The sequence below is a fragment of the Rhinoraja longicauda genome, chromosome 20 (genome assembly GCF_053455715.1).
Source record: "Rhinoraja longicauda isolate Sanriku21f chromosome 20, sRhiLon1.1, whole genome shotgun sequence".
NCBI classification, from domain to species: domain Eukaryota; kingdom Metazoa; phylum Chordata; class Chondrichthyes; order Rajiformes; family Arhynchobatidae; genus Rhinoraja; species Rhinoraja longicauda.
The window spans coordinates 5,305,579-5,331,229 of record NC_135972.1 but is presented as its reverse complement, the minus strand read 5'-3'; the positions used below and the strand labels follow the sequence as shown (position 1 = coordinate 5,331,229).

Sequence of the window (25,651 nt, the reverse complement as noted above, 5' to 3'; positions counted from 1 at the left end):
TTCCTATCTTTTAAAAGGGTGATAAAAATACATGGGCAAGAACAGACCAATTAGTCTGCAATCATATTTCAAATTCTAGAGACACAGAATTTTACAAAATCACAAAGAGCCGGGTGACTTATTCATTGCATTCTGACTGTCCAAACGAAAGGCCATCCAGCACAATCCCAGCTCCATGCCTGGAAATAGCCTTGTACGTAAGGGCATTTTACATTAATGTCCAAATCCTCTACCCCCTTCCAGGCAATTAGATTCGGATCGCTAATAGCCTGTGGGAGAACTTCCCTTACCATTATAATCTTGGAATGCTGGGTTCTCTGTTGTGGAATATGGATCCTTCTTGCACTCTCTGGACCCCCCCCCCCCCCCTTATTTTTTAATTAATCAACCAAATATGCCCTCGGGCATCTCTGTTCCAGTGAAAACAACTTCAACCTACCCACTCTTATAATTGAGAAACTGCTTTCAACATCCTAGTAAATCTCCCAAGTATTTCTGCAAACACATCCTGCCTGTCATGTGGAGAGCACCAAATGATCGCTGTACTTTAGTTGTGAGTTTTCTTGTGATTATGCAGTTCTAGTATAACCACTCTTGTCTTACACTTTATGCCTGAACTAATAAAGTATCCTGTACAACCTTAATCAGTTTATAAAATCTTAAGAAATATCTAGGTGTGGGCCACATGGCCATTCAACTATAACTGCTATTTCAGTAGAATCAATCTTCATCAACTCTTTTTTTCCTAACTGATTTTTGTTTACCCTGATTCTTCTGTGTTCCAGGTATCTATGTATATATTGAATGACAGAGCACCACTGCTCTCTAGATAGAGAATTCCAGCAATCCCTTACCTGTTAAGTAAAGAAATTCCTCATTGCATAGCTACATATTCATCTATATATTATGAGACAGTCCCGAACTCCCAGCCAAAGGAAACAAACTCTCAGCACACATCCTGTCAAATCTCTTCAGAATCTAATCTTGAATCAAGTTCGCCTCTTATTATTTTCAACTCCAGTTGAAAATATCCAACTTACTATTTTCTTATAGTAAGATCTTCCATCATTTCCTTTCTTGCTTCTATGAAATACATTTTATCCAGGTCTGGAGTTTTATGTAAAGCACAAAGTGCTGGAGGAACTCACAGGTCAGGCAGCATCTGTGGAGGAAATGGACAGGCCACGTTTTGGGTTGAATAACGGTCCTGACGCGAAATGGCATCTGTCCATTCCCTCCAAGATGTTTCCTGACCCCCTGAGTACCTCCAGCACTTTGTGTTTTGCTTGAGATTCCAACATCTGTAATCCATTATTTCTCCTGGTGATGTATCTACTTTTTAACCCCAATAATATCCCCTTATTATATTCTCCCTAATTAAATTTAAGTCATTCAATACTTCAAAATCCCCCTCCTTAATTACACTATCAGTATTGCCCCCATAGTTTGTAAAGATAGACACAACTACTCATGATGAATCATGCCCAAAACTTCCACCTGACAACACAGATTATATTTCAGCTTCTAAGAGGCCCAGTCTTTCTTTAATTTCGCTCTTACTCTTCATATACTTCTATAAAAAAAAAGGATTTCCTTTATTTTCACATTTCAATGCTTTCATGCCCTCTTGTTGCTTGACGTCTTGCACTCTCACTAGACCTCTAGTCTTTCTGCAATATATTTAGATCTTGCTATCTTTCCAGAACCAGGGGCCACAGTCTAAGAATAAAGGGGAGACCATTTAAAACTGAAATGAGAAAAAACCTTTTCACCCAGAGAGTTGTGAATTTGTGGACTTCTCTGCCACAGAAGGCAGTAGAGGCCAATTCACTGGATGAATTTAAAAGAGGGTTAGATGGAGCTCTAGGGGCTAGCGGAATCAAGGAATATGGGGAGAAGGCAGGCACGGGTTACTGATTGTGGATGATCAGCCATGATCACAATGAATGGCGGTGCTGGCTTCAAGGGCCAAATGGCCTCCTACTGCACCTATTTTCTATGTTTTCTATAAGTTCACTTTTTTTTGCCCTAGCTGTCCCAGGATGCACTTTGACATTCAGGGGTTCTCGAATTGAGAATCCCATTTATTTTTAAGGAACCTATTTGCTCTGAACCTTCACTGTCACCTTGAATGCCTCACAGTGCTCTGGCATTAATTTACCTTTGAGCAGCTGTTTCCAATTTTCGTTTGCTAAATTATATCTCAGCCGAGTAAAGCTTCCCTTCCCCCAATTCCGAACTTTACCCTGATCTATCTTTGGACCTTTCTGTGACCATGCTAAATTTAGCTAAATATATAATTACCAACACCAAAATGCTGTCCCAGTTACCTCTTCCACTGCTCAAATTCATTCTCGAAAACCTGTCCTGAACTTCCCCCACTCATGTTGGTCTCATTACATACATGCTGAAACAGTCCCCATGAATTCATTGCCATGCAAACCTTTTAAACTGATTTTATACCAGTTAATGTTAAGAAATGTGTCCATATTTGCCCTCTACAGGGTCTGCAGAAACATACCTGCATATTATGATACTGGAGTTATACTCATTTCTGTTCCCCTGTGGGATCTATCCATTGATTGATCTCTCACACGACTATAACGTCTTTTTAAACAATGCTATTGACCACCCACCCCCCTCTTTTTTTTGTTTTCTCTACCTCAGACTGAAAAACATATACTAGTAATATTGATCTGCCATCCACATCCTTTAAGCTGTGTGGTAATATCTGCTACATTCTCAAATTTCCCAATGGATAGCTGTGATATCACCTCATCTGCCTTATTCTCACCATGACTTGCATTCATGTACACACTAGTAAACATTGCCAATCTCTTCTCGATCTATTTTCTGATCTCTGTTTCCTGTCTTACAAACTTGTTTACTGTTTTTCTGTCTGCCATTTCTAGTTTTTTACCTCAGCCTTCTACATGTACAATCTGTTTCTCGTCCCCTTGCCAGGCTGGTTTTAACTCTTGCCAGGAACCCAAGGAGAAATCCTCATCATTCGCTTGATTTGTGCAATCCATTCGGCTTTCAAAGGTCCCACATCCCCCAAAGACGTCTCAGTGCTGCTGTGATCTGAAGGACTTTGTGCATCATCTCTAGCCACTTGATTGTCTCCTTTTTCTGTTTATACAATGTTACGGCACTGGGGATAATCTGGTAATGACAAACATTGAGACCTGCACATTGACTCCTCTTCTCCTGGGATCCCTCAAATCTTTCTCAATCCTTTGTCTATCCATGTCATTGCGACTGATTTTGGAACTCAACTGTGTCTCCTCCTACGTGATCAGCTCTTGCGAAACCTTACAGAGCAGATGGAGGGGTGATGATTAATTTGGTTGAATAGTGCAACGGCAGAGGTCACAGCCTCAAAAGAAGAGAGATTTTCTAATCAGTGGGTGGTGAATTTTTTGGAAATTTATACTCGAGAGAGCTGTGGAGAATAAATCACGAATGCATTCAAGACCGAAATAATGGATCTAGGGCATGCTAAGGGCATCAAGAGATATGGGATTAGCGAAGGAAAATGGGACTGCGGTAAAAAATTAGCCCAGATTTTATTCCATAGGAGAGTAGGCACAAAAAGCTCAATGGTCCTGCTCCTGATTATAGTTGTAGAGCCATACAGCACGAACACAAGCCCCTTGGCCCAACTCGTCCATGACAACCAAGATGCCCCAGCTAAACTAGTTCCATTTGTCACGTTTGGCCCATATCCCTCTAAATCTTTCCTGTCTGTGTACCTGTCCAAATGTCTATTAAATGTTGTTATGGCACCTGCCTCAACCACCATTTCTGGCAGCTTGCTCCATATACCCACCACTCTAAGTGGAAAAAGGTGCCCCTCTGGTTCCCATTACATCTTTCCCCTCTCACCTTAAACTTATGTCCTTAAATTTCCCCACTAACCTTAAACTTATGTCCTCTGGTTCTTGATTGCTCTAACCTGGGTGAAGGACTCTGTGATTCTTTCTTATATTCATATTATTTAATGATCAAAATGGTTTGGTGCTGCTCAGTGAAAATCTACTTTGTCACCTGGAGGCAGCATTCCATCCTGAAATCTTCTAGCTGTAAAAGTAGCTCTCACCTTTGAATTCCCATTGTTGTTGCTTCCCTCGTGCACCCTTCTTTCCCACTTCCCCCATCTCCACCCCACCCACTCCACTACGTCTAATCCCACCACCGCCGATCTCTGCAGTTCACACGCCCACGGCGCATGGATGAGTCTACTTGTCTGCTGCTGGGAAATCATCATCCCAAGCAATTTTCTTATCTAAACATTGTCTAGATGTTGAAATACACACTACTAGATGATTCATGGGGATTTTTTTTAGGTTTAGAAATTTACATTGGCATGTACTTTCAGAATTAAAGTCACGTAGTCATCGGTTTTTCCTTGCAACAATCCAATCTTCCTGCTGAGCAGAGGCATTTAATTTCTAATGTAGTTTCGGAAAGGAAAACCTACCTTGTCCTTTCATCTGGAAATGGAGAACACAAATAGACAATGGAAGGCCAGATAATGACATAATTTGACATAATTTCATATGAAACAATATTCATAAAGTTCAAAGCTGAGAAGATTTGGGTGAATCTTAAGAATGGGCAGGAAACTGTCTAAAATAGTAGAAAACAACAGGTACGTAAAATTAATATCATGGTTGGGATAAGGGAAATTCCTAATTTGGATGCTTGGAATTGGATCATTGGTAATGTTTCAGACGTTCAATGGAAACTGTTCACACTTGCAGCTAAAAACTAATCTGCATGGTCAGTGGATTTGGAGAAGTTGGTTCTGTTATGTCTATAATTACACAGTCTCTTCTAGCAATCCACACCCTGAGTTCATCTGTCCAAGCTGTTAGGCTTATTGCATTACAATAAATGCATTTAATTCTATCGGGCCTTCCTCGCTCCCTGGCTTGCCCCTCCCTATCTTTTCTACTAACGTGACTTGCATTAACATCTATATTAGACTATTTTTCTCCATCTGCCTCACTATTGCTTTCGGTCACTATTGCTTTCGGTCCCTAAATTCTCTTTGCAGGACCTCATCTGTCTTCCTAGCCATGACCTCTGGCAGCTCACGTTCCCGCTACACAATGTCATGTGCCCGCTCCAAGACGACCTCCACCCGGGCCCCAGGGAGGCAACACACCATCCTTGAGTCTCATTCGTGGCCACAGGACCACCTGTCTCTGTCTCTGATTATAGAGTCTCCCATCACTAATGCTGACGTTGTCTTTGGCCTACCTAGCTTGGCACCAGAGCCAGGCATGTTGCCAGTGACCTGGCTGCTGCTATTTTCCTCTGAGAGTCCATCCCCCAATAGCATCTAAACTGGAGTGCTTGTTTGAGAGGAAGATAGCAGTCACCCAACAACTGTGATGTGACCACTCCCTGAAACTATTTGTTGATAATCATCGAGACCAGCAAGTTCACAGTCTGAGAGAAACAAAGCACACTCGATATAACAATTGTTCCTGCACTAATGTCCCATATGATAAATAATTTGTTTTAATGAAGGAAAAGTTATGCTCTTGGGCAGAACAGCATTTTGGTTGTCTTTAGTGCTATTTGACGAAATTATAAATTTCAGTAGGTTTTCAACAAAACATTTAAATGAAAAATATTAACTTCACTTTTTAACTGCATGAAGTGTCAGGTTGAGAGAAACAGTGTCCCATTGTCTACAGTTAATCATGATGTGAGAATTGTTTATACAGCTGCTGTAAGTGAATGAAACGCTAATTATTAGCTGTTGAGTGGAAAATGCCACCAACTGTTTAAGGGTTTTTGTATGTGATCTGATAATATATAACATTTTGTTGTCTGATTTTTATCCAAAATTCTCTGCCCCCAATTTCTCAAATAAATAATGTTTTGAGTTAATTTCTATATAATTGTGAGTGAAAAGAAAGGTACTCATTTTGTTTGCTGACCTTGTTCCCTCTGGCACTCTAGATGTGAATTTGCTCATTGCATTTTGCAGTCCTTAATTGGTATTTTATCATAATGTTGTTTTAGTAAGATTTTATTTTTATGGTTACTTTAATTTCTACTTCAGAATGAAGGAGTTCCAGAATGGAATATGTATATTTATTTATCTATTAATGATGTATATTTATCTAACAAAAAACAAATTCCTTCAGGACTTAATTCTAAGTAGTTGCAATGATGAATTGGAAATGTAGAGATTAGTTCTTGCAGACATCAAAATCTATCAGTAAGTCAAGCTCCATCTACTGTGCCTCACTTCCCAAAAGCAAGGGTCCTCTTTTATTAGGCTGCATGGGGCGACTCTCCTTCTCCCCCCTTTCCCATGGGCTTTGAATCCCAGTCCTACCTCTGTCTAAAATCCCTGGACCTCATTCCTAACTGCCAAATACATCCAATAGGGTTGAACTCTCAAAGGACGAGGAAGGACATTTTCAGGCGATGTTCCCAGGGATCGCTGCAGGCAACTGCATTATTCCTGAAATATTTTAATGACTCGGGCTGGGGTGCACAAAGAGCAGATGCCACAATATCTTGGAGAAACAAGGAACCACAGATGTTGGTTTACCAAGGTCAGTCTGAAGAAGGGTCCCGACCTGTAATATCACCTCTCCATGTTCTCCAGGGATGCTGCCTGACCTGCTGCATTACTCCAGCATTTTGGTCTTCCTTGACACACATCATGGCTTACGTTCATCGATAGCCTGGTGTAATGGGCACACAATCAGCTTCTGAATGTTAATACAGGAAAGCAGATCCATGTGGGAAGAACAAAAAGATGCAATAATTAAAGGGTTTATTTCTAAAGAGAATGCAGGAGATGAGGAATCTGGAGGTATGCACATAAATATGTGACGGTGACAGGATAGAGAAACAGAATAAAGCATTTGGCACAAAATACAGACAATGGACAAACTAATGATGAGCTCTGGAATTTATCTATAACTTAATTATTTAACTCATTTCTAATCACTGAAATTTGAGAAGGATCATGAAACCCTGGGAAGGTGAAGAGAAAAATTGAGCAGCTGTATCATGGGGAAATTGTTCTCCTTGGACTTTGATTTTATTGACATTTTATTTTTCATGGGATTGCGCCGTACAACTACATGGTACAAGATTATTTAATTTTAGAGGTATAATTTTCCATTCTCTATTAGATTGCTTCTTTATTCTGTACTCTCTTCTCTAATTCCCTCCGATTCTTGATTACAGTTTAGTGACTTTGTTCTACACCATCTTTACATCTTTGACCTCTGATGTAGAGGATCCAAATCCAGCCACTATATTCTAATGTCATTTATTTATTTATCCTTTTGTCGAGATGCTGCCTGGCCCTCTGAGTTGCTCCAGCATTTAGTGTTATTTATTTGTTCTTTGTCTTAAAATCTGTGAACTGGTATGGCCTTTTGCCATTAGCAGTTTCTCCTCTTGCTTCTGAAGATTTGTGCATCTGATTCCCTGCAATTTTTGCTGTTTTATTTCTTTCTTATGAATTGGTATGTGTTCACTCATTCTTTCTGAGATGCAAGAACCTCACCCTTTATTTGAGGATAATAATCCCTAAATGCTGAACAATGGGAGAATGCTACTATTTACATTCTTCACTCAACACATTGCTTACATGCTGATTTTTGTCGTTTATCCAAGAGTCAAAAGAAAGTCAAAAGTGTTTAATTATCATATGTACCGAAAATGGAACAATGGCATTCTTATTTGTAGAACAAGTCTGTAAACACAGTACTCATAAATAACACAATAAACAAAAGGAAATTCAATATTTTTTTTAAATCACATCTTCACCAGCACGCTCAGTTTAACCTTATATTCATCAATAAGCTTCCTCCAGGGATTCCTTAAACATCTTTTGCAAATGCAATCACACAAGGAATCACAACATAATTCCTAGTATTTAAGAATGGATACCAATTTCATGCGGAATCAGGCTTTCCTTTTATCCCGCTTCGCTCTATATTGGTCATTAATTACTTTGTGATACTCAGGTGCTTTAAAAAAGACAGATTTGCAAAGCCATTTTTAATGGTCAGAGACCAAACAAGTAGGGTGTGCCTATTTTGGATAATTGTTAAAAAATGAAGGTGGCTTTTTAAGACATGGGGTGGCAATCAGAAAAAGAAAAAGGAGACTGTAAATATGATCAAATCAGAAGTGGTTAAATGTTTAACGCTATGGGATAGGGTTGAGAATCAGACTGAATGAACAGCTGAATCAGAGGACTGATAGTCTGGTGAGGAAAGATATTTTATAATTCCTAAAGATAGTATAGAGTAGATTTCTACCCAATGGCACCCTAGTGTACAAAATCACATCTGCCTCCAGTCAACCAAAAAGAGGGAAAAGTGAAGAAAGCATGTGAAATTGATTACAATTAAAAGCCTTGTGTTTCTGTATATTTTTTATTCTATGTTATTGTTGCCAATGTTGGCAATTATCATTGAAATTTAGGATGTACAATCTGGGAATGTTTATCTTGCCATCCCAGGTAAATGTATCGAAAGGAGGTTTACTGCATCAAAGGAGAATGTTTACTGATTTTCATGCAGATTAGAACCATATGGGAATCAGTACACTTATGTGGGGCTGGATTTTTCCTCAAGTCTTGATTTTGGCACAATAAGGGTGGGGAAAATGAACATATTTTGCTGTTCCAACATCACCAGACTGAATGAGTTGACAAACCTATGTTGCTAAATGGATGATAATCAGTGATTAGCAGAGCAGTTGCTGTTTACAACAGCGACAGATAGAGAACTCGTACATAGGATCATTGTAGCACTCCCACACTTGCCCTTTGTCTGCGGTGCAGGAACTAGCTCCCAGTAATTTGTACATCTAGCATATTGGCATAGATAGGATAGACCATCAAAACATGGAGGGCGTAGCTTTAAGGTGAGAGAGGCAAAGTTTAAAGGAGATGTGCTGGGCAAGTCTTCTTACACAGAGGGTGGTGTGTGTCTGGAACACACTGCCAGGGGTTGGTGGTGGAGGCAGATATGATCCCGGCATTTAAGAGACTTTTGGATAAGCACATGGATACACAGGGAAAGGAAAGATATGGGTTATGTGCAGGCAGATAAGAGTTGATCTTGGCAGCATGTTTGGCACAGATATTGTGGGCTGAAGGGCTTGTTCCTGTGCTGCACTATTCCATGTTCTATGTAGTTCTTATAATATGGCTAAGTTATTTAAGCAGGGGGCAGGGGGATCACAACATTGCTGGGCACACAAAATGGAAAAACTTACCCAGTCGCTCCTGACATGTCAAAGTGATACTGTTCCCTGTTAGGTCATGTTGCTCTGGTCAATGACCAACTGAAAGACGGAGGTGTGCTTCAAAGCAGCTGCTGTGATCATAGTGGGATCATAACCATGGGAAAAGGGTTTCTGTCTCGCAAGGCAACTGCTGATATAACCTTCTCCTTAATAAACTTCAAGAAGAGGCAGAATTTAATGGATGAACACAGAAATTAACATTCAGGATACATTGCATGTTGCTACAAACTGCATATTCCTGGAGCAGAAGCCTTTTCTGCTGAGAAAATCAGTTCCATGAATGGTCATTGGTCTCTCAGTGAGTCCCCCTGTGTTACAGCCAAGCCTAGCACTGCCCTCACAGTGCCTGCACTTACTCAGCTACATTGAGCGCTGTCCATTTCTGTTGGGACAGCCAGGCCAAGCAGAGAAGTAAGGAAGGTGTTTTATTTACATAGATTGTAAGGTCATCTGAAATTCATGTGAAACTAATGATGTATCTCTCGAACTGCAGTTAGTGTTGCAAACTAGAATGGAAGTCAATTTGTGCACCGCAAATAGTGACATCATAGTGACCAGATTTATCCGTTCTTGTGATTTTAATTGAAAGATAAGTATTAACTGGCGGACTAGGTCATCATAAATGCTTTTCTTTCCAACAGACCACAAGATCCATTACTCCTTCATGGGTGGTGGTGGCAAAGCTCAGCTCAATGCCTTGTTTGGAAGAATGAACTCATTAAATGGATTATCAGCCTGGAATTTTGTGCCCAAGGGTTTGGTGTGGGACTTAAACCCACAATCTTCTGCGTCAGAGATGATAGCACTATCTACCGAGCCTCAAATGCCACAAGGAAGTTTTGCTTTCCGGTTACACTTTGTTCTCGGTAGTGACCCTACTTCTGAAACCACTTTGCATTTATTTTGTTGCCCTGAGTCATGCTCTCTTTTGCCCATTGTCCTCCCCACCCTGTTTCTGGAATGTAGCTGACCAAAGAAATAATACAGGACTGATTTTGCAATTAATTCTGATGCCGTAATCCAAAGAAAAAAGATCTATATGAAATGCCATTAGTTATCCTGCCTTCACCACAGTTGACTCAAGATGAATGTATGGCTGATCCAAGGATAGCATTCCAATGTAAAAAATCACTTCCTCTGCATTGCTGTTCTGTAGAATACATGTTCCAGGCATTGCCCTTGAAATATAGACTTGCTCTGAGCAAAAACGGCTGCCCTAACTATCTAATATAGACACAAAAAGCTGGAGTAACTCAGCGGGACAGGCAGCATCACTGGAGAGAAGGATTTCTTTTTCTTTTTTTTTCAAAATATACTTTATTCAAGAAATAAATATATGCAATACATGATCCTTACAAAACTACATCCGACATTCTTGGAGGCTATACATACATTCAATACTGTTTACAAAATGACACCTTTTTTCCCCCCCACCCTTGCCACTCATGTGGCCCTCTGGCATGGAATCCCTTCCCTTATTTTGAGGGGTATCTCCACCACACCCTGCCCCCATGTCCAGCAGCGGAAGGGATCTGGTTCGGGGGGGCTGAGGCATGTGACAAGAATTGGCTGGAGCGGATGGCCAATGTGGGGAAGAAACGAGCTGTGGAAGCAGCGCTCTCTATAACGGGAAAAAAATTGGTCATCAGGTGTAAGGTGCTCTCGGGGCTGCTGCACTTAAATAATAGCGCCCAGTCTACGTTTGGTCTCGCCAATGTATAAGATCCACATCTTGAACAACGGATGCAGTAGATGAGGCTGGAGGAGGTGCAAGTGAACCTCTGCCTAACCTGAAAGGACTGCCGGGGTCCCTGGACAGACTCGATAGCGGCAGGTGTTGCATCTTCTGCAATTGCAGGGGAAGGTACCTGGGGAGGGGGTGGTTTGGGTGGGAAGGGATGAGTTAACCAGGGAGTTGCGAAGGGAATGGTCTCTGCAGAAGGTGGAAAGGGGTGAGATGGGAAAATGTGGCTAGTGGTAGGATTCCGTTGGAGGTGGCGGAAATTTCGGAGGATTATGTGTTGTATGCGACGGCTGATGGGGTGGAAGGTAAGGACTAGGGAGACTCTGTCTCTGTTGCGACTAGGGGAGGGGGAGCAAGGGCGGAGCTGCGGGGTACCGAGGAGACACGAGTGAGGGCCTCATTTATGATGGGAGAGGGGAACCCCCGTTCCCTAAAGAATGAGGACATTTCAGATGTTCTAATATGGATCACCTCATCTTGGACGCAGATGTGGCGGAGACGGGGGAATTGGGAGTAGGGAATAGAGTCTTTGCAGGAAGCAGGGTGGGAAGAAGTGTAGTCGAGATAGCTGTAGGAGTCAGTGGGTTTGCAATAGACATCAGTCAATGGTTTATTTTTTGTGATGGAGACTGAGATCAAGAAAGGGGAGGGTTGTGTCAGATATGGTCCAAATAAATTTGAGTGCAGGATGAAAATTAGTGGTGAAGTTGATAACTAACTAACTATCTGTCTTAATTGCTTAGTTTAATTGAAGTATCAATGCTGCATGTTGATCACTTTACACACTTGCCATTCCTTTATAATATTTTTATTTTGTTTTTTAAAACAGAAGGAAAGTTCTATGATTTAAAAGTCAGTTATAGTATTGCTGAAAGTGGGGAGATACAAATTTTATAATTTCAGCAATCGTCAGTCATTATAAATTACTGATCTAAAACATAATTTCTGTAGCCAAATAGGTATACATGTATCGCGATTTGTGTGCAGCTTCAAAAGACCTCTGAGTGAATTTGGTTTTATGAGGCCTTGGATAGAGTTATAGCACGGAAAATGCACCAGCCCAACTCGGCCATGCTGACCAAGATGCCCCATCTAAGCTAGCCCCATTTGCCCCCATTTTATCCATATCCCTCTAAACCTTTTTATTCCAAATAGCTTCCCAAGTGTCTTTTAAATGCTGTTGTACCTGCCTCAACTATCTCTTCTGGCAGTTCATTCCATATACCCGCCACCCTCTTTGTGAAAAAGTTGCCCCTCTGACTCCTATTAAGTCTTTCCCCTCTCACCTTAAACCTATGTCCTCTGGTTCCTGATTTGTCTACCCTACGACAAAATCTCTGTGCATTCACTCTTTATCAATTCCCATCATGATTTTATACACCTCTATAAGATCACCCCTTTGCCTCATGTGCTATAAGGCACAATCAGACAGTAATTCTATCTAATGATGGTCATTGTCTGATTATTATTGTCCCATATCAAGCTGTGAAGTAGTGAAATGCTGACGAGATATTATTGGCCTTGAATGTGTACGGGTATGCCGTTTAACAATAAACATCCCCCCAATGATACTCCTTTCCGCACTATCTTTGTATCTTGCATGCATTTTGTTTCATGTTTTATTTCGCTTAAAGCCACTCAACAGCTGCAGTAACCAAAACTGAGCATAAATATTTATTCCAATGGGATTTCTAAGGCACATTACTGAAATTTTATTTATTACATGTGCATTAAACTGTTTAATAGTTTGTATACTTTTAGTACAAATAATTATTCGTTAATCATTGTTGCAGCAAAACAGAGGAGAAGACGAGATCTAGTGATATTTTAATCTGTGGGAACAAAATGCAAATTGGATATCTGCATTTAATTGTATTTACAGATATATATCCTATGTTCCTTTACATCCTGTGTATTAATTCATTACTACTGATGGGATTTAATCACCTCACCTGAAATGCTCTCATGTTGAAATACCAGTCACCTGACCAGGCTCATTTCCCAATGCAAGGTCCAATGTGGTCCCTCCTCGGTCTGGACGACCAAGAAACCCTTTCAAGGGAACTTGCATGGAAGTAAACTTACTTTCTGCCTATTAGTCTCACTATGTTCATCAAACTGTCCCTGTCTAACCTTCCTTTTAGACTTGCTCCTCATAACCTCGATCTTCTCGTCAGTCTCTCCACATGCTACTCTCAGGCTTCCACCCCATGGTCATTCCAGTTTCAACCCTTCTGGCGAGCATGAACGAGCCTCTCTGCAAGGACATTAATTCCCCCGCTGTTCGGGTACAGCACATCCCTTTTGCACAGGTCCCGCCTGCCCCGGAAGAGATCCCAGTGATCCATATATGAAGCCCACCTCCAGGAGTCTCATTTCCAGCCACAGAAACTCCTATCTGTACCCCTGATGTAGAGGTTTCTATCAGTATTAACCCCTTGTACGATCATCACAGTTTGATTGATTTCCTATCTTGAAAATCGTTGCATTGAATTTCTAATAACCCAGGCATGGTTAATGCTGTCCAATCATTTCTACTTTACATCACTGGCCATGATAAATATGATTAGCCTAGATTGTCACAAAAATTCTGTTCATAGAAATATGGATAAATACAATGGTATTTTGGTAAATTTTGGTAAATGGAATCATTGACTCAAAACTGGTAAAGTACAGCAATCGTCCAACAAAAAGAAAAAAGGTTTGAATGGGAATTGAATGGGAAAGACCCACTAAGGAAGTGAGCTTGGGGTATAATGGAGCAAGACTTCATAACCACCACCAAGGGAATTGTTTCTCTCATTATAACCTCTGGTGGAAAGGACTGTAAATTGTTCTGAGAGGCAGTAATTTGTTGTAGATTAGACTATACAAATATTTTGACACTTTGGCACGGAGGTGTTACAAATCACGGAGAGGTTGGGCAAATCTGCCATAAATTCAAATCCAGTCACTTGACAATATGGGCCAATGGGAGCTAGCTGCAGATAAACGTTACTTTTATGATTACGACTTCTTAATTTTCCAAACAGCATCGTGTTATCCACTATCCCAAGTCTTTTACCCAGAACCAGAGGACATAGGTTTAATGTAAAAGGGGTACAATTTAATGGGAACCTGACAGGTAACCTTTTCACAAAGGTATTTGACTTAAATTTATACTGCGTTATCTGCGTTTAGAATTATGCACTATTGTCCAACAAGAGCACAGAAAATGTTGTGTAAACTATATAGAATGAGAGTACAATATGCACAAAATGTAGTAGAAACTGCCATTTTGCTGTGACTATCTCATTCTTCATAATGTATTTCTGTTTACACAAAACAGATCCAATACAGGGATATTTATTCTCCTGAAACATCCTAAATTTTACCCACTCTGTATTTAGTGCAAACATTGGTACAGAAGATATCAGAGTGGTGCAGGATGGGAATGGGGCTCCAATGGGGAGTTTGCAGAAAGTACACCATTGGTAAATCATTGATTGCATTCCCATAACTCTGAGAGAACACTCCAAGTTGGAAGCATTGAATTGTGAAATCACTATATTCGCTACAGCATAATTATAATAATAGTAATTCTTATCAGTACAGTTTTGTAATGCAGTAGAAACTGTTTAGTTTCATTACTTCATAATCCAATTGTTGATCACGCTGTCCTTGTGATTCTATCACCTTGTGAATACCCCAAATTAGATTTTTTATTTTTGCAATGTTGAATTCCAATCGTTTAATTATAATTTATCTTTACGATCTCCTTACAAAATAGAAACACAAATGTTAGGAAACTTGCATTATTGCGTGCCATGAAGCATGAATATATTTAATCGATTTGATTAAAATCAAATGAAGTTTCACTCAGGGTGGCATGGAAATGGAATGAGTTGCCGGAGGAAGTGGTAGAGGCAGTTTCAATGATGACATTAAGTGGAACTAGCTCAGTTAGGCCACTTGGTTGGCATGGATGAGTTGGGCCAAAGTGCCTGTTTCCATGCCGCTACGACTTCATGACTCTTAATTATAACTGATCAGGTTATTCATTAACCGATTAAGTTATACATTCTTTTCAAAGTCATATTAAGTGCGAGATTCACTTAAGGTGGAAATATTGATCCTTCAATAACCAAAAAGCCAACAGTCCATTGTTTTCAATAATAAACACTTAAAATTGAAAATTGAGAGACAACACGGAACAGGTCTTTCAGCCACCAAGTCTCCAACAACCATCAACCACCTTAAACTGTACATCAATCCCATCAATTTACCACGATAGAGGCAAATTATTATGGCCAATTAGCATACCAACCCACACATCTTTGGGATGTGAGTGGAAACAGGAACAACCAGAAGAATCCCACATGGTCAAAGGGAGAACATGCGAACTCCACGTAGACAGCACACTTTGGTGGCAATGGAGGGGCAGGATGGGAGGTGGAATAGTTGGTGACATAAAAGGAGAAAGTTGCTACACACAATAAACTACAAACTTTAGGTGTGAGTGTACAGGAATACACTGCTACAGATTGCTGGGTTAGAAATTTGTACCTTTGAGACCATTTCGTTTTTTAAGTTGTAAAAGTGCCATTTCTGAAATGTCTCTGTGTCTGACATATTTTTGCATGGCAGCAGAGGAACTTGGAGGAATAGTCACTCGTGGCTGAGAGCAACTTCCCATTCCCTTCCACATGTCTTAATATTTGACGCCGTTGCTGGAAAGTTGGTCAGCTGCCTGCCTGCCTTCTTGGCATCAGTGGATATTTAATGTGTGGCTGTACAGATTAACTTGCACCAAACATAACATATTGGTAGAGATTCAAAAGATATATATATATCAGAGATTGTTCTTTCCATTAAAAGCTATAAAAATGACAATTGTAAATCAAAAAGCATTTGCTGAAACTGGCAATTCACTTCACCAATGTCTTCAAGCCATTGTGGGTGAAGGAAATAATGGATTTTGTTGGATGGATGTCCCTTGAATTCTTATTTAAACTGAGTACCAAACCATAAGTTCTTGGCTGAAGCATTTTCTTTAAGGAGCAACATTTACAAAAGCTGTAGTGGGCAGAATTCCAGCTATTTTTTTCTGTCACTGAATATACATGGACTTCTCTTTGTCACTGCGTCTGAAAGAGTGGAAATAGGTGGAGTGATATCTACAAAATGTTTACAACACAAGATGACATCGTTTTTTAGTTTTAGGGATACAACGCGGAAACAGGCTCTTCGGCCCACCAAGTCCACGCCGACCAGCAATCTCCACACACTAACACTATCCTACGCACACTGGAGACAATTTACATTTATACCAAGCTCATTAGCCTAAAAACCTGTTTGCCTTTGGAGTGTGGGAGGAAACCGGAGCACCCAGAGAAAATCCACGCAGGTCATGGGGAGAACATACAAACTCGGTACAGACAAGCACCCGTAGTCAGGATCGAACCCAGGTCTCTGTCGCTGTAAGGCAGCAACTCTACCGCTGCGTCACCAAGCCGCCCTCAAGTCTTTTCATAGCCTTCTAACTTTAGTAGCCTGAGGAATGGATAAAATCTGTTGTGTCTACTTTTGTTTTGCAGCTGAACGCTGAGCTTGAACAATGTGAAAAAGAAAGTTCACAACTTCAGGACTATGCCAACACCATCCTCCAGCAGATTGCCGACCACTGCCCTGACATCCTTGAACTGGTAGTCAATGCCTTGGAAGAATCATCGTGAGTCCCCGTGATTGGACATCAGTGCTGAGCTAAGAAAAAAATGTTCCTGTCGTTTTTTTAGAATTTGTATTTTTTCTTTAAAATTTCTTACGGTCATGTGACATTGATCACACTTATAATGTTCTATGCAAATTTTGATAAAAGAAAAGGCAAGGCACCAAGTTACAGCTGTTTACTGTTGAACCCTTTAGATCCTAAAATAACCGTAAACCCCCTTAATGTTAAATCCACAAAGGGGTGTGAGGATATGGAATTTCATAACTCTCTTGCAATTGCTTGAGTTTTGTATTATTAGTACTAACTTCTCTGTCTTAGGCACACAAACTGCAATTATTCCAATGGCATTTAAATTGCCTCATTGTTACAGTAGCCCTCTTGAAAATGGACAGGTTGCATTATACATCTTATTGCACAACAACAGTTAAAATGATGGCCAGCTCTCCATGGTTTCTGGCTTGAGTTTAAAAAAGTGCAAAAAAAAACAGAACAAAAGGACCCAATAGGTCTTGTTATTTTGCGATGATTCGATGACTAGTTCAGTCCAACAGTGATCTACAGTTTCGTACTTAAAATCAAAAATGCTGTCATCAATTCTGTGGAGCAGTGATTAAAACAGACTATTAATCTTTTCTATTGGTGTGCCTGGGCTGGATTCCCAAAAGAACACATTATTCCTTCTTATTTTTACTGGGTTCCTAAAAGGGCCTTGATACTTGAAAATATTTAATGACATTTGTTTTAGGTTCTAAAGGGTTGTCGCAATGCACTAACAGAACCTTGCAGGCCCACTCCAGCTCTGGATGGTATCAGCACTGTTAATTCATATAGTGCATAAGTGCAGCAATCTACGGCTATAAATTCTAAAGTAAAATTGTTGTTTAGCAATGACATGGAACCTCCATTCTCTGCCACAGAGTGCAATGGAAATTGGCAGACAAGCAAAAACCACCAAATTTTGGCTTTAGCCGTATAATGCGAAAACACATTCAGGCTGAAGGACAAAGACAGCACATATGAAAATAATATGAATTGCATAAACTGTCTTTCTGATGTGCGATTTATGCTATTCATTAGGAGAGTATATTTCGTGGGCTGCAATACAAGTTTATCTCTCTTGCAACCAATTGGCCTTTGTAAATTCTAACACATAATTAGGAAGACAATTATTTAATTGGAGTGCAGATAACAGAGGTCACATCGTGTGCATAAAGACACTTGTAACTTAACTCCGCACAAAGCAAATACTTAAAGCACAGCACTGCCAAAACTGTACTTGTCAGTCCATCTAAGGAACTTTGCATTTGTGGACAACATCCCTCTCTCCAACAATACACTCTTAAAATATTTGTCTCCTTTGCAACACTATATTGTGATTTACTAGTGCAATTGATGTCACTTTATTGCATGGTTTTAGTTGTGCCACAGACTAGTGCTACCAGGGCGTTAAGGTTGAGAATTTGAATCATCATAGTCTTTTAGAACTAGACAAGTAATGTCCAAAAGAGGGCAGAGCTGTCACCAATTTTTGAAAAGTCTCCTTTGGGAGGATTGAGCAGCAGAGGACACTGCCATTATAGTGGAGGTCAACTCGCTGTGAATGAAATCCATTCTCAGAAAATGCTGTGGTAATCTGTTTTACGTTTGATCACTTTTATACATGCATTATTCCAAATATTCTTGTGAGATCAATGGTCTGAATTCTGTAGAATGACATCATGTTTTGATATTCATTCATGAATATCAAAATTCATGAATGAATATTGATATAAATCATATGAATTATTATAGATATTATGTGGAATTATTGTAGGTCACTTTAATTCAATGCCTTAAACATAAAACATTCAAGCTATGTGCTAGACATTTCCTCTTCAGATAATATTTAATATTAATCAGTAAACCTGAAGTTTAGGAGATATGCTGTTGTTTGCTCATGTAAAAATATAGCGATTCAGAATCAGAGTCCACTGATATTAAACTGCCCAAGTACTCTGTCTGAATGAGCGATCGATGACTGACACTGCAAACAACGATTTTCAAGTTACACTTAAGAAATAAATAGGAATAGTTTTGTGCAGAAGAAAGCCGTTAAAATAGCTATTGAATCATTGTCAATTAAGTTTGAAGCAGAAGTTAGAGAGTTGAAAAATTCAAACCACTAATAAGGAATCAAAGACATAGAGTTATATTGCATGCAAAATTAGCCCTCTGGTTCATTGTAACCATACTAACCATCAAACATCCATGAGGCAGAAGCACATTTAGTTACATCTGTATCAAGGCTGTTATCATACGACATTTTATGAATGTCACTTTCAGTATTCCATTTGAAAATTTCTATGCAAACAAATGCTTGGCTTACCCTCTGATGCTGTTTGTTAACTGATCGAAATAAATTATAACTTAAACATGCAAATTATAACTCAAACTTGCTCTAAAACATGCAAATATGTCTCACAAAGTCTCAAATCCGTCTGTGCTAGATTTGCATTAATAATTGACTGCTAAAGTGGACACTTATTTTTAAACAGTTCTGGCCACATAATAATATATAATTCTGTAAATTGAGAAAAAGATTTCTTATTAGATCTAATTCCTTCTCAGCATTTATCCCATGAACATACTTGGGGAAAGGTGTTGTACAGTTATATATGCTGTTATACAATGTACCTAGAGTTAGTGTGTACAGCATATTATTTGATCATAGTAGAGGGTACAAATACACTAAACTTTGGTCGAGTATACAGATGCACTGGACTATTGAACGGTCTACAGATACATTGGATCATGGTTGGGTGGACAGATACACTTGGCCATGATGGAGTATGTTGGAATGTGGTAGGATGGACAGATATACTTGGCTGTAGTAGGGTGGACAGATACACTTTGCCATGGTAGGGTGTATAGACATACATGCCCATGACTGGATGTACAGATATGCTGGACTGTGAAGCTCAGTTTAAGACCTACTGATACATGGAGTGCTGCTTTCTATTAAGAGATGGAATATGTGATTTATTAGTGAGAATTAAAGCAGAAATAAAATGAAATTGCACAGAACTTCAGTGCTTTAGTAAATAACCATTTGTGTGTTACAAGGCAGTAATTGTATTGAGCTGGGCTTTGTAACATGAGAGCAAATCTCAAATTATTTCCGAAGCTTAACACATTGAACTACTGTCTAAATTCATTGCCCGGCAATATTGGTGATAATTTTGTTTATAATGTTGACTTTGTTGTATTGAGAGTGACTGTCGGTTTTATGCCTGAAGAAAATATTAGTGGTGCTTATTTAGGAGCTAAAAGTATGCATCATTGGCTGGTGCTGTAGAATATCAGGTTTTAGGAATGAGGAGATTACTGGGAAACAAACCAAATAATATGCTGTTGAACAAACTGTCTGCAGCTCCTTAAATGTAAAAGGTAAAACACTAAGCAACAAAGTACTACACTGTACATAGTCTCAGGATTTAGGATTGAATTCCAGTTCCTGCTACATCTGAGGTCCTCACAATTGGATACAGCAATGTTCTCTAGCTCTGAAGGATAATCAGCCAAGATTTCTACTTCTGTTTGGTATTCAATGACTCCTGATGGAAAATATAAAACATTATACTGGTTTGGACCAGGAATCTCCTTACCCCATGTTTGTGATGTTAGCTACACTGACGTAAAGAGGTGTTCGGCATTTCCTTTTCCGTACAATAAAGAGAACTCTCATAAGGCTAATTTCAAAGTGATAATATTAGGATCCAGGGAAAGAACAGAAACTATTAATGTAATTGAAGCAGTCAGCTCCAGTCCTGAGAGGAAATTGTACTCTATGCAATTTAATCATATAATAACTTTTTAATTAAAGCACATTTCCCTTGGAAAATATATTCATATTTTATGACAGAAAATTTTCCTAATAACAAAAAAAACAATGATTAAGAGTTTTCAGTCACTCTGTTCTTTTATATCTGGTGAATCAATCAACATTCCTCCAGTCCCAATGCTACACTTGCATACAGCACACACACGCACAACACACACACACACCACACACAACGCATGCGGACTATCTGTTAAGAAACTGAAGTAACAGGATGTCGTCAAGGCATTAAGTAAATATGTCACAAAGTAGCTAACATCCCTGCTGTGTCCAACACTTTCCAATGTCTCAGCTGGATCATTGCCAGAATTCCCCTTTGTGTCCTTGTTCTGTTGTATTAACGCTTGCAACAAAGAAAATTGAACCGAAAACAAAAACTGATGATTTGCTATCACCCGCCTTAGATGGCTGAGCAAAGCGATTTTTAATTCTGATGAAACGTCATTGACAAAAAAGGTTTATTTGTCCACAGATGCTGCCTTACCAACTGAGTATCTCCAACGTTTTCTGATTTTATTTCATGTTTCCAACATCTGCTGCTTTACAAATAATTCTTTGTCATTGCCATGTGCCTCACTTTGAACAAGTGGATTATAGAGTTCTCCTCAAAATTCTTTCCTTTTTCTCTTGGGCATGGATTTCATTCACTCTTCCTCCACTTCAACTGTAATTAAAAGATACGTACTCTCCCTGGTTTACGGCAGGATTCTGTTCCTGAGAACTGTTCATAAACCAAACAGTTAGTTGGAAACAGGGTGGTAAACCTAGTCCTTGCTCTGCAGAAGATGTCGGGGAGGTGGGTTGTCCCACAGGGGGACCATTTCAAATCTCATTTTGCCATTCATAATAATAAATGTGATCGTAGTAATTTTAATAGGTTCCAGCTCATAATATTTTTTTAAAAGGACAGCACTGTGACACAGCTGGTAGAGCTGCTGCTTTACACCACCAGAGACCCAGGTTGGATCCTGACCGCAAGTGCTGTGTGTGGAGTTTGCAAATTCTCCCCGTGACCATGTGGTTTTCTTCCAGGTGCTCTGGATTTCTCCCACATCCCAAAGACATGTGGGTTTCTAGGTCAATTTGCCTGTGTAAATTGCCCCGAGTGCGTAGGGAGTGGATGATAAAGTGGGATAACATCAAACTAATGTGAACAGGTGATCGGCGTGAACTCTATGGGCCAAAGAACCTGTTTCCATGTTGTATCTTTCAACAATAAAAAAAAATGTTGCTGTTATATGCTATTAACAGATTTTGAAAAGGACAGTGCTGCTGACCCAGACTGTGTTTCTCCCAAAGAATTCATAAAATGGACAAGAATGTGTTAACGAGGATGTATTGTTCCTGGGTTCAATGTGGCCAAATTCCAGCTGGTGTCAAGGACAGTCGCCTGCAGCAGCGGGTGAACCCATCCCACCCGTCGCCCAAATGCTTGTTCAAAGGTACAGACTTTACATAAGTCTGACATTCGGAAACTGGAGAGAAGCTGTACACTGCCACATCTTTCTCCAGACATTATTTCCATTGCTAAAATGCTGTTGATAAAGTCTTTATCAGTTGATATCATCTTACATCTGTCATACCATATATAATACATATCTAGGGGAACTCATTTGTACAGAACTGCAGATGCTGGAATCTTAAGCAAAACACAAAGTGCTGGAGGAACTCAACAGGTCAGGCACCATCTGTGGTGGGAGATGTACAGGCATTTGTTTTGACAGCTTATTAATGTTTTAAATCAATTTCTATTAGTTAAATATGTTTCTACATTAATATTTGAAATATCTATTTTAACAGCAGAAAAGGCTTTTGAAATTTATGTTGGACTCTGTGGCGGGAATAGCGTTTGGGAAATTCTGGCCAGCTCCGGAATCTGGGAGTTTTATGTTTGTTTTGTAGGGGTGCATTGAGAAAGATTACTTACTTGCAGTTGGGGAGTTCAGTCTGGGTGCATGGAACACCATCAATTAAAATTGGCAGAAATTTGTCCGACTCACCACATCTTTTAAGGTTAGCTGAATTTGAGTCCAAGTGGCCACTGTGTGATTTTATCTCATCCCTTGATCATAAGTTTAGGTCTCTGGATTGCTTGTCCAGTAACTTAATAACTGTGCTACTGTAGAAGGCTATCGAACCATGATCTGAACACTTCATCACAATTAAATATCACGAGCCAACAGGGGTCAATTAATCTCTTAGCTTTGTCAAAATCCCAAGTTATTCCTGAATTCATAGCCATTAGCTGTATATTCACCCAGGATATATTTGAAGCAAGTTTAAGCATTTTTAATAGAGGAGCTTTGATACAGTTTCCATTTATAGTTTATTTTCCAACAAATTGCCTTTAAAAAGGCAATTTTTTCAGTCCTGTTGTTTTATTTTATAGAATAATTACCTCAAATAGATAGGACGTGTTTACGGATTTGTCATGTTCCCATGCAGTCAAGAGAACATCTGTGGCAAAGATAATTATACAACATGGAATTTCTAGACCAGACACTCTCCTCAAATATTGTGCAACTAGAATCTGCTCTACAAATTGCCTGAATTTACTCTTGTACTTTTGAGAACAATTATATGCATTTCTTTCTCAATACCTCACCGCAATTATTCTCTGCAGGAATCTGAGACTGCTTAGAGCAAAAAGAATTTACTGAACCAGTCAGGACACTGTGAACTCCACCTAACAGTCACAAGCTGTGTTGCCGATCGTAATCGACATATATGGGCAAAGACCGTACCATAATGATGCACAATAAAATGATGATCCAAGTGGTTAGGGCAGATCCTCAGACACTGAATGCAATCTCTCCCACTGACATATTTAGGCAAAATAAAATCAAGCTGAGACATAGAAAAATGATTATTCTTTAATGATGTGGAATTTTTTGATTGATGACCACAAGAATGATTGAAATACCCATAAAAACCTCACCAGGATGTACATTGCTCAACTTGCATCCACATGTGTACAACGGTAACAAATGTCTACTGGTAAAATGACAATATTCTTGACTGCATTTGATATTCTTTCTGATTTATATGTAGATGACCAAATAATATATAGAATATTCAACGGTTGAGTCTAACTTCTTTAATCCACTCTTTCTGTTAACAAAGTAATTGCCTAGTCAATAAACAGCAAGCTACAGTCTGTTGTTTCACTAACAGTTTGGCCAAATGTAGTACTTATTTTGAAATTAGGTCCCATATAAATACTGGTGTAGAGTTACAGTTAAGGGCCAAATGGTAATCTGAATTCATGCGCATCAGGTTCCCAAAATGAAGCTCTTGTTCAGGGTTCTGCTAAACACTTCTGCATAATCACAAACATAAAACCTTCTCTGAACCATGCAATCAGGACGCATAATACAGCATAATAGTCATTTTTCCTTTCATTTAGAAAACATTTATTCATATAATTAAGAGAGCTCTTGCAGTTTTATTAATACAGCTGAAAGAGGTTTAACGCAATATGTAAGCATTTTAGTGTTATTTTAGTAATTTAATTAGCAATTTAATCCATCACATTTATAACCTTGTTAATTACTAGACATTAATAAATTATATAAAATATTTATTCGTTTCATTATTTTATACTGATTTTCTACTAAATTATGTTTTATTATTTAAAAAACCTAAAAAACATATTTAATCTAAATAAAGTTTAACATGAAGAATCTATTCAAAAAGTCGTTAGAAACTTGGCGTTTTTGTAACTTCAGTCTGCAATGTGAATGACTGGGCTGTTTCCAGTACAATTTTTAAAAATTAAAGTTTACGAAAGCTTAATTTATACTCAATATATTTTGTGTTTAAAATTCTTCAGTCTTTTATACCAGATCATCCAATTTCTAGCAAACTGAAGCTGGGCAAACTAGCGAATATATTTTGTCATTATTTTGTTTGACTAGTAATTGAAAAACAGTGGGAAAGAAAGGTAGACACAAAATGCTGGAGTAACTCAGTGGGACAGGCAGCATCTCTGGAGAGAAGGAATGGGTGACGTTTCGGGTCGAGTCCCTTCTTCAGTCTGCCCCGCTGAGTTACTCCAGCATTTTGTGTCTATCTTCAGTGTAAATCAGCATCTGCAGTTCCTTCCTACACAATTCTGACGAGTTTCTTGCCCGTGGGTCTGACTACCCAGAATAGCCAAGGTCTGACACTTCATCTCCAAGGTGGCACCAGTATTCCTTGGGGAATTTCGCACGATGATGTGGAGTCACACTATCGTCTTCCATCTGAAGAAAGGTCTCGACCCGAAACATCACCCATTCCTTCTCTCCAGAGATGCTGCCTGTCCCACTGAGTTACTCCAGCATTTTATGTCAACCTTCGATTTAAGCCAGCATCTGCAGTTCTTTCCTACACAGTAGGAAAGAAAGGTTCCCTTTATATTCGGAATGTCAAAATAGACAATAGACAATAGACAATAGACAATAGGTGCAGGAGTAGGCCATTCAGCCCTTCGAGCCAGCACCGCCATTCAATGCGATCATGGCTGATCACTCTCAATCAGTACCCCGTTCCTGCCTTCTCCCCATACCCCCTCACTCCGCTATCCTTAAGAGCTCTATCCAGCTCTCTCTTGAAAGCATCCAATGAACTGGCCTCCACTGCCTTCTGAGGCAGAGAATTCCACACCTTCACCACCCTCTGACTGAAAAAGTTCTTCCTCATCTCCGTTCTAAATGGCCTACCCCTTATTCTTAAACTGTGGCCCCTTGTTCTGGACTCCCCCAACATTGGGAACATGTTATCTGCCTCTAATGTGTCCAATCCCCTAATTATCTTATATGTTTCAATAAGATCCCCCCTCATCCTTCTAAATTCCAGTGTATACAAGCCCAATCGCTCCAGCCTTTCAACATACGACAGTCCCGCCATTCCGGGAATTAACCTAGTGAACCTACGCTGCACGCCCTCCATAGCAAGAATAGAGAATCGTGAAACTAAATTTCCTCGCTTAATTTCAGTTTTATGACTTTTTTCGCTCTCCTCATAGATAGTC

At 39.5% G+C, this 25,651-nt stretch overlaps 1 protein-coding gene across 2 annotated transcripts in view; it reads left to right on the top strand.

Annotated features, from left to right (window-relative positions):
• The window catches only part of LOC144603518 (ELKS/Rab6-interacting/CAST family member 1-like), a 422,464-nt gene extending 398,305 nt beyond the window's left edge, over positions 1-24,159 (top strand). For both annotated transcript variants that reach the window (XM_078416811.1, XM_078416813.1), the window contains one exon: positions 16,627-24,159. In XM_078416811.1, the coding sequence (XP_078272937.1) occupies positions 16,627-16,764 (138 nt within the window). In that variant the 3' untranslated portion in view covers positions 16,765-24,159. The remainder of the gene's footprint in view (positions 1-16,626) is intronic.
• The last annotated feature ends 1,492 nt before the right edge of the window (positions 24,160-25,651 follow it).